Here is a 15,430-nt window from a genome sequence, read left to right on the forward strand (position 1 = left end):
AGGTCTGTACAAAGCGGTTTAAAAAAACATCAGATATGCCCATTGAAACAGTGTCTGATCCCACTTTCACAGAATGTTGTCTAATGCGCAATTACAATTGTTTGTCTCCAAGAGATAGGCAGTATGATGTTGTACTAGAGATTAGGAAGACTGGGCATTACCCATTTCTGTTCATATCACTCATTGTAACAGAGGTTATGTATACACACTGCCTATAAATACACCAGTTTGTCTTTGCTACATGAGATGACATGTCAAGTCATACCGAAATATGATGTCATCATGCAAAGCAAGCTCTTAATTTGCAAGGCACAATCATGGTCCTTTTCGTACAAACACAGGCTCATTTCTTCACTTTTATGCCAGAGCCAGATATATATATATATATATATATATGTATATATATACAAATATATATATATATATACAAATTTATATTTATCATAGATCCTTATTTTGTGACAATTTAGCATTCAAGCATCAATCCAGAGTTAGGATCAGGTTCCTTAGAGGACTGATAGGGAATCCTTGAGCCAAGTGCTATTAGTGTAACATCCCCTAGGTGGTTTCAGGAGCACTCAAGGAAAATATTTGTTTGACTCATCCAGCAGACTGGTGTTTCCACAGTTCACGTTCTGGCCATCTTATGTACTCCGGGATTGCCCTGATAGGTCTGCGAGATAGATAGATATATAGGTAGGCATGTAGGTAGAGAGAGATAGGTAGATAGATAGATAGATAGATAGATAGATAGATAGATAGAGACAGAAAGAGAGAAAGAGAGAAAGAGAGAGAGGTTTTAGTGCACTGGCCTGCTGACCCAATAGTAGAATCCACAGCACCTGCCTTTAACTGTCCTTGTGGCCTGTTTGTGGCATACTGGTAAAGCAGGTTTGTGGTATGCCTGTGTGTCTGCTGATACCTACCCTCATAGCAGTGGACACCCATGGCAGGAAGCGGGACACTCTGGTGTAAACACCGGGCTTCTTGGCCATGGCACAGCCAGTGCCCCAGCTCACCACGCCCAGCAGCCGGTAGCGACTAGTCTTAGACAGGCAATCCTCCACCACAAAGGGCCCACCGCTGTCTCCCTAAAATCAGAATCAGAATCAGGTTTTATTGGCCCAAGTAAGTTTGCACAAACAAGACATTTGACTTGGTAAAGTGGCTCTCAGTGTGCTTACACAAAATATACATTAGAACACAAAAAAAAATAAAAAAAACAGTGCAACGGTCTAAGAAGTTCAAGAAAGTATATAATGTACAAGGCGGAATGGCTTCATACAGTAAAATGAGAACATAAGGCTTAATCTTTTCTACAGACAAGTAGAAAAGTAAGAAAATTAAATGGAATTGGGAGACTCATATAATCAAATTTACAAATGCACTGACAAATAAAAATAAAAAATATATAAAAAAAATAAAGTTATTAGGAATAGCTGAGGTAATTCACACTGGCAAAAAAATTCAGGATGATTTTTTTCCCTTCATTTTGGATTGCTTTATGCTTGATTTTTATAGTCCAGAGAAAACACGTTTACCAGTCATGCAGTGTGATTTAGTACAGCGTTTAAATTACAAGTTCTATGAAATTGTACATACCTGGCAGGCATCACTTCCACCTTTCTCAAATCCAGCGCAGAACATGCTTGTGGTGATTTGGTTGTCATAGTAATCTGGGGCGTTACATACGACATCACCGATGACAGGAACACTGGTTTCTTGTAGAATGTTGGCAAGTGCTCCTGTGAAGCAAAAAAGAGTTAGACCATACAGGAAGAGAATGAGAGGGTGGGGTGGTGGTGACAGGGTGCCACCTTCAGACTAAAACACAACCTTCTCCAAACCCACAGGACAGTTTGTTTACCCAACAAAATGGCAGCGCTCGTGTTTTTCGACATTAAATACTGAAGCACTGACACACTTTACAAGTGTAAAGGTCAGATGCAGGAAAGTGGCCATGGCTCACGTCCAAGAGCAGCACATTTGAGTGTAGGCAGGAGGACTGGCCTGAAGTAAATCTACCTTCACGTAGAAAAATCACCACAAGAGGGTTGTACTTCACTAAGATAGACTATGGTGAACACACATGCGGTGTTCACATACAGACAAACGTGTTAGAGAACTCCACTGGATTCCCTCAAAGGTGCATATATTCTGTTTAGTGAAACTAATTCTACAACCTATTTGGGTACATTCACTGTTGTATCATGACACTAGTAATGCAATTACCAGATGTATGTATTACATACAACACACACATTAACCAGAGAGCTCACACTCTACTTTAGTGCCAACGATTATGCAATATTTACAATCACAATATTTACACTATATCTATAATGTAAAGTATTTATTACTATGAAAAATATAAACTATTGTCGTCTCGAATTGATGTCTTGAGAAGAAGTTCTCCTGTTTTACCATAATATCCAGTGTTGCCCCAGCCAGTCACCGTCCCCATCTGGCCCTCCACCAGCCTCTGGCCGTTGGTTGGCAGGCACACCGGCTGGACGTAGTCTGTCAGGGATAGAGAGATAGAGAGATAGCGAGATAGAGAGACTGTGTGTCAAAAGTGAGGGGAGATAAAAAAAAGTCCTGCCAACGGTGTTGTAGTACACAATGTCTGGCGTCTGTTCGCTAGTGTTTCAAGGCTACACTGGACCCTTTGTGTGTGGAGGCAAAGGGAGACAAAAGATGAAAGCGGAGAACATCTCCCTCTCTGCATCACAACGAGGCCAGATTGGGTCTGAGCCATGGCCCTCCATGACATTTTGTTGAACCCATACGCACAGATGACACACACACATGACATGTGGCTTCAGCTGCGTCTGTTTCCTATGTGAGGTCAGCTGCTGATAATGAAGAGGTGTCGTTCTTACACTGGACACTAGAGGGAGAAAAGGACCTTTTAAGTGTCTGATCAGTTCAGTAACAAAAAGCCTCTACGTGACCTAGGCTGTTCGTTCTATCAACAAAAGAAGACTGTATGTCCTCAACACTATAACAGTGTTTTGGAGAGGGAAAGAGAGATTCTCTTTCAGACTGGATACAAGAAATATGAAAATTGACGGACAAATATTTCAAGCAGGCCAGATAACATTGTCATTTGTGAGGACACAAGCGAGGGAGACAAATAGGGCCTTTGTTTTGAGCCCAGGGCAGTAAGCTGAGACCAGAGAGAAGGGTTGTGCGATAATGATTCCTTTACACCGCTGCCCCTCAGTCCAGACAGTGTCTTTTCTCTTTTTTAAAGAAAAACAAACTTTCATCACATTCAAAAGAAGTGGTACTTGCTAAAGTGGGCTAAAAAGATGGCGGTGTCATTTTCTTAAACTGGGCCTCCGTGTGACTCTGTGGGCGATCTAAACGCTAGCTGAAGCATATTTTCTCTGTAGCTATAACTTTCAAGTCATCTGTAGCCAGTGTGACGTAGTCGTCTTTAGCCAGTATACCTGGCCTTCCCAGTTGGTGCTGTGGGTAAAAGATGGATTGACTCAAAAACGATGGGTTGACAGATGTAATTCTAGAATATTGATTGGTTAATATTAGTTACCAGGCAGGAACTGGCTAATACCAAGACCTCTATTTTGAGCAAAAACCCAACGATTACCTGTGTTTTTTGAGTCAACCCATTGTTTACCGACAGGTGCTTTACCAGTGAACTGCAGAGGGGTGGTGAGGGCCAGCACGGCGATGTCTCGGCTGTTGTCGTCCACGTTGGGGTCCACGAAGGGCAGGTAGCTGCTGTGGTAGACCACCGTCTGCACCTCAGCGATGACCACGTTCTTATGAGCCGGGTTATTGTAGATAGAGCCCAGCAGGACCCGCCACCTACCCACATGGCGGTAGCGCCTAGAAGAAGGACATTGAAGACGAGTAAGCATGAGTGCCTGTCTGTGTATGGGGTGTGTTTTTATGTTTCTATACGTGTGTGTGTGTGTGTGTGTGTGTGTGTGTGTGTGTGTGTGTGTGTGTGTGTGTGTGTGTGTGTGTGTGTGTGTGTGTGTGTGTGTGTGTGTGTGTGTGTGTGTGTGTGTGTGTGTGTGTGTGTGTGTGGACAACTCTCGGATTGTAAGGGTCTCCCACATAAAAACACATACATCATGCCAAGGAAAGTGCAAAAGGATTGATTTTTGAAGTTTAAAAGGGAAACCCTTCTTCACTTTAATCAAATATGTACTCTATTCTGCATGTCCTGTGGGTGTGTGTGTGTGGGGGGGGTGTGCATATGTGAGTGCATGCGCGTGTAAGTATGTGTGTGTGTCCATGTGTGTGTGTGTGTATGTATGGTTGTGTGTGCGTTAATGTGTGTGTGTGTGTGTATATGTGTGTGCGTTTGTGTGTATGTGTGAGGGGGTGTGTGGGTATGTTTGTCTGTGCGTGTGTGTGTGGCCGTGTGTGTTTTCACTCACTCAGGGAAGCAGTGAGCAGCGCTGACAATCCAGCGGTCTGATATGATGGACCCTCCACACTGGTGCACGCCATCGTACTGCAGGCTGACCTGCCACGGCCAGCGGCCTTGCCTCGCATCCACTCCTCCAACTATGCGCTCCTCAGTCAAGCTACGACGCCCACACTCTACAGGGGACGGAGACAAAGAGAGAGATGCAGTCAAAGAGGCCTGAGTGTCTATGGTTGCGTAAAGCCATGTGCATGTTCACAACATCTATTAGGAAGGTTTTCTTTGGTAAGGAATCCAATGATTATGATCCAATGATGTTGAAATTCCAAACCACTTCTTCCACAAGGAAATGTAAAACAAAAACTTTACTTAAATGTTTCTTAACTGAATTTCTACAGGGGACGGAGACAAAGAGAGAGACAGAGAGATAGAGATCAATGAAAAGCAGGAATTTGAAGATACGAACTGTGTGCTTTTGACAACCGTGATTTGACTGGAAAAGGTTACAGAGTATTCATCTAGTATACTTTTCTCAATATATAAACCCAGTTAGGTGTTTTGGCATACCTTGGCAGGTCAAAGCAAGGATCTCTTCACTTTCACACTCACTGTAACATGAACAGATAACAGGATGTGACACAATAACAGGATATGAGACACAAATGAAACATGAAACATGAAACTCCTACATAAAATGCTGAGGATTCTCACTTTTGGAAAATGAATTTGAACAACTCAGCTGGGTGATCTTACCAGGGATAAAGGGCGGTTGTAATCTTTTTTCCATAGGTAAGTTCATCCTCTTTGACACAGAAGTAATCGTGGTCATGGCTTCGTGGGATGCTGGTGAAATTCACCACCCTAATGGGAATTGTTGACACATGTCCACAACACAGAGCAATAATCAGCACAGTGCACTGTAATCACATAGAACAAAATAACTCACTTTTATCTACTTCAGCCACTTTTTCTAACAAAAATGCAACAGGTTCTGGAGTTAAATGTGGAGCAGCGTAGATAGTCCTGTTCATGCCTGGTCACCAGAACCCTCACCTGACAAAGCCCATCTCACTCACTAGGTACCAGAACCCTCACCTGACAAAGCCCATCTCACTCGCTAGTTACAATAACCCTCACCTGACAAAGCCCATCTCACTCGTTACCAGAACCCTCACCTGACAAAGCCCATCTCACTCACTAGTTACCAGAACCCTCACCTGACAAAGCCCATCTCACTCGTTACCATAACCCTCACCTGACAAAGCCCATCTCACTCGCTAGTTACCAGAACCCTCACCTGACAAAGCCCATCTAACTCACTAGTTACCAGAACCCTCACCTGACAAAGCCCATCTAACTCACACGTTACCAGAACCCTCACCTGACAAAGCCCATCTCACTCGCTAGTAACCAGAACCCTCACCTGACAAAGCCCATCTCACTATTTTCAAGAACCCTCACCTGACAAAGCCCATCTCCTCACAGCTGATGGAGGCCAGAAGCTGGTCTGCGCTGGAAGAGCAGATGTGCCTCCACCTGCGCTGGGCGGAGTCAAACACTCGGAGGCGCTTGTCTGTAGAGCTCACCTGGACTGTTGGAAAGGAAAGGAATGTGGAATCTGGAATGTGGAATGTCAACTAGAACAGTGGATTGACTGAATGAGCTGTACTGTAGAATTGGATGAACTGTTAAATGATTGACTGAATGGGCTGTAATAAAGAATTGGATGAACTGTAAAATGAGAAATATGAATGCAATGCTCACCATCATACAATCCTGTATTTTCTGGCTTGTTCAAATATGTAACTGCAAAAAGACAAATGTACACTTAGAGTTGTCAGTTATGAATATTGTACAGCATTTCAACCAGACCTTTATAACCACCACCCATTCCCTTGCCTGCCTTTATTCCAGACTTACTCCAGAGCCCTTTTGGATTTTCTGGATTTTGGATTTTTTTTAATGATAAACTAAGGTAAGCACCTGAACCTGAATGAGAGTGCTGATATGAGGTTTGTAGTTGAAAACACTGAATATTAGAGCATCACAGCTCCTTACGACACAAGGATCTGTAATGTCGGGAGCCTGAAAAGTTTGGGTCCAGAAAGCAAAGTATAAAAGTCCATGGAACTAGCACTGTGGTTCTTGGCTCTGTTAAAATCATCAAAAATTGTATGTTGGCAACTCATGACTGAGAGATAATTGGGTCAGATGTGTCCTAGACTCCTGATCTTGGACTACGTACTGTCAGACAACAATCTCACTCACCCAGGGCCCAGATCGCTACTCCGATGCCCCCTAGTACCACCACAGTCAGACTGACAGCCGCAGCCACGCGACAGGGGCTGAAGATGGCCATCCCGGGATTTCCTGTTGGCAAGAACACAATGTCACATTAGAACCACAAAACGTATGAGTGAGCAATTGGGGCAAACAGAACAAAACTAATATTTGACAAACAAATCATCATTAAGATCATAATATGACAAGTGAGTTTGGCCATTGGGGTCACCCAGACAGGTAGTTCTGTTTGACAACAGAAAAAGACACAAGGTGCAAATGTGAAGAATACAAAATAATGTCGGCTCCTGAGCTCGGTGTATCGTGCAGGGCAAGGAGAGGACGCTGGGATCAATAGTCCAAAGTCTCCATTTCACTGGAGCTAAATCAAACGGAGGGCCCGTCAGCGGTGCCAGTGCAAACCCATGGAAAGTGTCATCCTGTCCCTGGACGCAGTCAGCGAGGCCTCGCCATGTGAGTGTCTATGGTTGCGTAAAGCCCAACCTGTCCTTCAGTACCAGACCAGTGTTGACCAAAGCTAGGCACGGGTAGGGGTAACCTACACAAGTGCACCCGTGAGCGCTATAAAGAGTGCACGTTAAGAACATCTATTTGGGAAGGTTTTTCTTTGGTTGGGAATCCAATGATTAATTTTGAAATTCCAAACCACTTCTTCCACAAGGAAATGTAAAACAAAAACTTTACTTAAATGTTTCTTAACTGAATTTCTTAACTGAAACATATTAAAACATTTTACAGTTGAACCATTATGTGGGTCGCAGGCCTACAATTATAATGTAGCAATTTAAACACAGGCTTTCTACGTACATTTACTACTGGTGCAACCTTGTCTGGGGTCATTTCAGGACTTAGTGTGTGAAGGGTCCTCACTGTAAGGGACCCCCGGTCTTGTATGCAGTCATGGAAAACTGAGCAAGCCCTGCAACGTCCTTCTCCACGTCACTGACCCACGTTTCATCACAAGAGCGTACTTAAACAAAACTAACAAATGGAGTCCTTGTTCAAGATGTGTTTTGTGGTGCATGGCCATTCCTTTTGTCCAAAATACTTCAGTTTGACAGAAGAGCTCTCGTGTGATCATTAACCTCACCGGACGGACCACTCTGCTTTTTTCCAAAGAAAACTGAAGTCAGAGGGCACGCAGGGAAGCTGCTGGGCTGATAAGCCCAAAGCAAACAAACATGATAACATGTGTCTGTCAGTGTGTCTGTAGACAGTGGGGTTTTTTATCTCCGTCAATCAGGTCCCTCTGATCTGACAGGCGTTGATTTTACATGGCCTCAGTTCAAGCCGTATGCGACGTAAACAAAACTTTTTCAAATACATGTCCCAGGACCCCAGAACTGGGTCCAACAGGGACCGCCCTCTGGACATTGCTGAAGGAGCATGCACACACACACACACACACACACACACACACACAACCACACACACACTCACACTCACACGCACACTCGCACACGCAAACGCACACGCACACGCACACGCACACGCACACGCACACGCACACGCACACACACACACGTACACACACACACTCACACTCACACTCACACACACACTCGCACACGCAAACGCACACACACGCGCACACGCACACGCACACGCACGCGCACACGCACACACACACACACACACACACACTCACGCGCAAACACACACACACACACACACCACACTCACTCGCGCACGCGCACACCCACGCGCACACACACACACACACACACACACACACACACACACACACACACACACACACACACACACACACTCACACTCACACTCACACTCACACACACACACACACTCACACTCACTCGCACACCCAAATGTACACGCACACACACACACAAACACACGCACGCGCACCCGCACACACACACACACACGCACACGCACACTCACACTCACACTCACACTCACACTCACTGGAACACGCACACTCACACACACACACACACACGCACACACCCCTCCATATCACTGTCATAACACAGTCTCGCTTCCTGGTTGGAGTTATGATAGCATTATGGAAGGAAGGTTAGCACGGGCCCAACACACCACCCAAGCAGAGACAGGATGATCGCTGAAGGCCATACAATGGACTCCCTGGCAGATATTTTGTGAGAAAACATAACGAGGACAGCAGGCCATGGGGTCTAACTGGGGGATCCCCGAGCTCAAGGGTATGCATGTAGTTTATAGGCCCTTTGAGGATCTTACAACACCATCACGCTCCCGCTATAGGAGGGCGTGGGTTCTCTGACATGGGAAGTTATGGGATGGAAAAGTGTGTAGCAGACATGATTTTTTAACTATCTGCCACAGGCATCAAATATGTGAAGCCTTTCCAAGGTTATACAATCCATATGGAATGGCAGGGTGGGGATTACAAAAGCGAAAAAAGCGGTGAGGAGGTGGCCATACGAAGGTTGACAGTTTACATTTGAAGTCGAAAGTAAACAAAACAAAACACTTACTATGGATTTGCAGTATGATGTGCTTCTGAAGATTTTTCGGATAAGAGATGGCAAACCCCTGAATTCTGTTTAACACAATGCTGGACCAAAGGAAGAACACAAAGGGGAGCTGGCACGGTTTGTTATGGGATCACCTTCATTACATTGGAAGACAAAAGACTATTCCATACTTCCAACAAAAGACAATGAGTGAAGTGGTTTTGAGGAAGTGAGAATGGCTGCTATGGTAACAACATGAGCATGAGCTGGAGTGTGAACACACAGACTAAAAAAAACAAAGAGGTGTCTATTTTTAAAGTTCACAAGTCTACTTCAGTGAAGACCCCATTTCTTCATGGATAGCAAAGAATCCTGGATCAAATTTCCCCGCAATAATCCCACCTCAAGTTTTCCGAATTCCCAGTCTCCGTGGAGCCATCACCAGCCATTGTTTCTGCATCAGCGGTCAGTTTAATGGACAACTAAGGTATCTCAATCCAGCACTGACGGTCAGGATGGCTTTTCTGAGTAGCCACATTCAGTCCAGCCCCACAGCAATATCCCTGTGCTGGTATCTGCAGCTCCTCAGGCTGGTATGGCCGAGGACTGACTGAGGAACAAGTGCCACTATTGTCTGACGCGGAGGGGGGCTCTGCCTCAGCTGCAGGCTGCCATTTCCGATCACCAGAGAGACCAAGAGTGTCAGGCATGATACAACTGCCCTGTCATACCCACCCATACTGCCCTGTCATACCCACCCATACTGCCCTGTCATACCCACCCATACGCAGTGGTCATGCCTGGCTCATTTAAGAATGCCTTGCCATCATTCAGGGCCGTTGCTAGGAATTCTGGGCCCCTTGAAAGAATATTGTCGTGAGCTCCCCCCCCCCCCCCGACTTCTCATCGCCAAAGATCAACTTTACACAACTTTTGGGGTTATTGCTCGGAAAATATAATTATTATTTTCAATTTTGCTTGATTTTTTCGCTTTGTTTTAACTCTGATGCATTAGTATGAACATAAGATATGCCTATACATAATAATTTAGTCATAGAAAGGGAAGCTTACATAATAGGCTACTGGGGTTTTTGTGGGCCCCCCCTGTGGGCCCCTAGAATTGTCATCACCTTTCACCCCTAAACGACGGCCTTGCCATCAGTGGGTGAGACTACTGAGTCAGCCCTGTAGTGTAGCTAGTGTTAACCACAAAACCCTCCTACCCTCCACCCAGCACAACTGCACTTTTGCTTTGTGCCATATATGATGTCTTGATGATCTCCCTATTTATGTTTTTAATATATTTATGTGTGAGTGCGTGGGGTTGCAAGCATGCTTGAATGTACCTTAGTGTGGTTGAAGGGTGTATGTGGACGTAAGCATCGAGTTTTTTAGTGGTTGCCCAAGCTAATTTCGTTGTGTATTTAATGCTCAATGACAAATAAAGTATTTTCTATTCTATTCTAGTGTAGTTGTCGAGGCACTTAGCAGACCGCATTTCTGAGCATAATATTTGAAATGTAGGTTTCGATCAGTTTTTGGTTGACTAGGACCACTACAAGGAAGATTGCTCTCAAACGTCTTAGAATTTCCCACAGATCATGCAATGATCTCCAGTAATCACACTCGTATAGTCAGTCTCGCTCCAGTCATCTCATCCAGTTTGATCTCATCTAATGTTCAAACAATGTGAGGAGGAACTTGTTGTCAAATTAGCATCTTTAGCAACTAGCTAAAGTTGTTAAGGCTTGGCTTGCTATTCCCTCAGGAGGGCCTGGCTGGCGGCTTAACTAGTGGTCTCTTTGGCAGACCCGAATACTTTTAAAATTTCATGTATAATGAGATTCAGTAAAGGTCAGTGCATGATCATTTCGATATTAATTCATGCACTCAGCAAAAAAACAACTCCTTTCTGAGGAGGCTTTAGGACTAGAATATTCAAAACAGCTTAAAAAAAAAGGCAAATATATATATTTTTTAAATCAATGGACTCATCAAACCAATGTAATCCCTGTATTGGTTGGGTTCACTGGAGTTTCAAAGTATATGCTTTAATTGTTTGGGAGGTTATATAGCACCCTGGTACAAGTCCCTCCTTTTGCATTCAAGTACCATCGTTTTCTATTGTTCTGGTTGCCAAGCATTCAGAATGCTGTCATTTTCTGACTCATGAAAAAAAACACCTATTTATGGGTTTCATTCTACACACCCACAACTCTGCACAGTACGTGTCACTTGATAACTAACTTCTGCCTACTATGATGAATCAAACATGCATGCAGTGTCTGTCAAAACAAAACTTCCCCAAAAACCACTATGGTTGCTTTGAAGAACTACTTGAATGCAGTCTGGGTAGTTACCATAGTGACAGCACAGTAAGTATCTGTTTTGTCTGTTAGCCAGAGAGGTATCAGAAGGATATGAGGTTCTTTGAAAACCAGCCACAACGATCCTAACACAATGTATGCTGGGAAAGGAGTAGATATACCATGAAACTGCTCAAAAAATAATTGTTTTTCTATTTCTCCACTGAAAGAATTGTTTAAGATCCAAACATGTTTTCTGACAGGCACAAAGTCAAAATCAGTCCAACGACTTGTCCACGGATACAGTTTAGGGTTAGGGTGGATACAAACTGGGTACAAACAGTGTATTATTTTATGACTCAGACTGTCCTGTCCTGTCCACAAGTGTCAAGAGGAGAGGTCAATGTACCAATATTGAACAGCCTTCATGTTACTTCTTGGGGAAGTGTTGCCGTGTAATCAGAGGAGTATAAAAGACTATGATCCCACTGAAACCTCGCTAATTTCCAGTCATATGAATTCCCTTTTAACCAGACAAATCAAACCCATCTGATAAATGTACAAAGGTTATTAGATTTGAATCTGTTACTTGGCTGGCTTCCTGTGAAACACAGTCCACAGTTAAAATCTTGACGCCATACTTAGTCAAACTTCTTGAACTTACTGGAAGTGAACAAAACAAATGCAACCCATGGACAGATAGGGACAGCGAACTCCATTAATCTTTAACATTACAGTCGCCTGATTCCTGGTGTAAAAAATGACATGAGCACAAAAAACTATTTGCCTTAGAGTCTGTTTGAACACTCACCCTTCTTCTTCTCTGCCATCTCTTCCCAAACAAGAGAGATAAACAGGGGCACTGGTTACCCTTTCACACTTCTGTGGGCTGCCTTTGAAATGATCTTTATTACCTGCCAAGCAAAGCATTGAATTGCAACAACAATTAAACTGCAGCTATGGACACAGATGGGTTAAACAAGTTAAATAAACCAAAGGGCAAAATGAGAGGCCACTGACTCTATTGTTGTAAGACTTCTATATTAACTTTTTTTAAGAAACGTTATTACTTTGTTTCATTTTTTATCCAAAACTGAACTTATTGTTTCCTTGTGGACAGAAACAAAACACAAATATAACTAAATGTACATATAGTATTGATTCTTATTCACGACTTTAGTATATTACTATAGCACGTTACTCATCACTTGTTGGACAACTTTGTTTGTCTCATCTGTATTCTGTTATCGATGAGACGAATGCCGATAGCCTTTTTTTTTTGCCTAAGAAAAAAAAACTCACCTGTTCGTCGAGTCTCCCGTGCTGTTTTTTTTTTCGCTCTAAAGTCCAAAAAACGAACAGTCGTAGCCAAGTCTACATAGGCCTACACTATCGCTGTATTTATTTCCAAAAATATAGAAAAACGTCTTAAAATATGAACAACGCGTACGCTATGTTCCCAGCTTCCACGAATCCACTGTTTCCCGTTAACATGTAAGTTACAAACAGTAGGAATTCTCAACCCCCCTTTCCCCCAGTCGCTCTCTGGTCCTCCTTCTTCCGGTCAATATAAACCCACCTGCTAGGAAATACCTGTGCTGTTCCAGTGAAACTGTGCTAGTAGTCTGTCGCCAAGGGCCAAAATGTTGACACTTTTACGTTTCATACCGCCTAATGTTCAGGACGTGGAATAACTGAATAAGAAAGCGAGAATAACTAGACCAAAACGTTAACACTTCAAATTAATTTTAAATAGGGCCCGACAGTTATCAGATAACTAGTAAGGGCTTCATTCATACTTTATTTGATGGCTCACTGACATGGCCAAGTCAAATAAGCTGATGATGTTGCATTTGTTGTATTATGTTGCACTGTAATGATAACAGGGTTGTGAAATGTCAGGATGAATGTCATTAAATTACTGAAAGTGTATTAGGTATGTGCATTTACACCACTTATGCTTAGCAAGCAGGCGTTTGCTTAAGAATTACGACAATATTCACTGCACTGATTTGCACAGTAAAACATAGTAGGACCTTAAACTTGCCATGGCAATGGGGTCCATCATGACTGAACTGAACAACATCAATGTTAACTGGCTAACTATGATGCCATCACATTGCTTAGCTTTGATGCAACACCTCTGAGGAAAGAAACTGATAAAGGGGAAGTCAAAACACAAGCACTCACACATACACCACATGCACGCACACACACACGCACACACACGCACACACACACACACTCAAAGGTACAAGAACACATACAATCCCTTGTTCTAATGCTCCAGACAACAGTGGCAGATGTCACTGCAGTGAAAGAGATGGCCGTCAGATCCGTTGATGCTGGACTGATCCTGATATCACTGTTCCTGGCGGGTAAGACACTGGAATGTATTTGTCACTGTCAGGGCATAGACATATACACATGTCTATGGTCAGCGCCGGATTCACTAAAGGGGGCTGGCAGGGCCATGGCTGACTGCAGAGGCAGGCCTTCATCGGTTGGGTGTAACTTTGTAGCCAATTCCTTGTTTATGTGTGGGTGCGTTAAGAAGGCTATGAGTGTCTGGGTATCGGACTGATATACTAGGTCTAGGTATGACAGTAAAATGTTTAAATTCATATAATTCATGCAATGTCAATGTTAGAGGAAGGAGGACTAATAATAAGTATAACATAAAAAATGTCTAGCCTTATGATTAAAGAAACTAGCTAATTACCCATCATCACTAACAGGCCCACTTTATACTGGGTGTGAATAGGAACAAGTGCTTTTGGGTCATTTAAATAAAAAAACACAAAATCCTTGATTCTCAAAATGTACAATCGGACATTTTATATTGTGCCTTTGGCTATACAAAACGGACTTCCTTTATTGATATTGAGAGTATATACATCTGTAAAAAGATTGGTAAATCTTACTCTCTGATACATTTTGAGAGGACATACAATTCGCCATCGACGTGAAGGGACACAAGCCTTGGCAGAGTGATGGTCACCACACATTAATTGCAAACAACAGATACTTTAATGACCTTTATTTAAAGAAGAACAGATTTTCCCTATTTCTAAATAAACTAACTTGGGTAACGTCAGACCACAGCAACATCTCCATCAAGAACTGAGCAAAAGCTTGCGAACTTCACCCAAAAACCCACACCATATGAGTTCGCTTCGCATCTGTCACATCCAATGTTGTTTTTAGTATAGTAAAGTTCAATAACAGCTTGTTATCACAGTTATGGTCAGAACTATTCTACAAACTACCTTTGAGTATTTCCAGGAGTTTTGCACGAACGTTTCTGAAGTGCTGGAATTCTCCATCTCGAACTTAAAAAGGAGGTGATGCAGCCTATACAGTTAAGTCCAAGAAAAGTCCAAGACCTAGCATACAATACAGCCCAAAACATTTACGATAGCTCCACAATAAAAGCGTGCAGTGGGAAAAAATATAACCGCAACACGTAGTATTGGCAACCGTTCAGGGCCAAGGTCGCAATTCAAATCCATTTAATATGGCCACCGCGGAGCGGTTTCACTGTTATCAGGCTACTTGCTGTCTGGAAAAGTAACTAATAGCCTACCATGATGCAAGTATCATAAAATCTGAATACTGCGATGTCAGATAGCAACCGAACTGCATGTCAGAATAGAGATTTCTCTAAGACTATAATCAACTAGATGAATAATTTGCTTGCCCACCAAATGTTCGGGTATCCAACGTGTTCTTTTTTTTTTTTTGACAAAACAAAACAACTGTCAAAACATCATCGTTGAAGCCTTCCGTCAATCCGGAAGGACAGACATCCTTGACAAGTGCTGTCACTCTACTAGTTGGCTGTTTCGTTATTAACACAAGAACTCGTGTTGGTAGACAGAAATCAGCAGTGCGCGTTTATTTAGAGGAGGCACACGCATAGGCAATTCTAACTCGTTACTTATACGCCTTCAAGGCTC

The 15,430-nt window shown here is 43.1% G+C and overlaps 1 protein-coding gene across 1 annotated transcript; it reads right to left on the bottom strand.

Annotated features, from left to right (window-relative positions):
* Window positions 1-628: 628 nt before the first annotated feature.
* hpn (hepsin) lies at window positions 629-12,301 on the bottom strand (the record flags this gene model as incomplete). Its single annotated transcript, XM_080857588.1, has 12 exons — window positions 629-673; window positions 927-1,091; window positions 1,603-1,745; window positions 2,425-2,520; window positions 3,659-3,855; window positions 4,416-4,581; window positions 4,973-5,013; window positions 5,159-5,266; window positions 5,867-5,996; window positions 6,170-6,211; window positions 6,674-6,775; window positions 12,283-12,301. 12 exons carry the CDS (start codon window positions 12,299-12,301, stop codon window positions 629-631), a joined length of 1,254 nt encoding a protein of 417 aa, XP_080713714.1.
* Window positions 12,302-15,430: the final 3,129 nt, after the last annotated feature.

Source organism: Sprattus sprattus, assembly GCF_963457725.1.
Source record: "Sprattus sprattus genome assembly, chromosome: 19".
Classification (NCBI taxonomy): domain Eukaryota; kingdom Metazoa; phylum Chordata; class Actinopteri; order Clupeiformes; family Clupeidae; genus Sprattus; species Sprattus sprattus.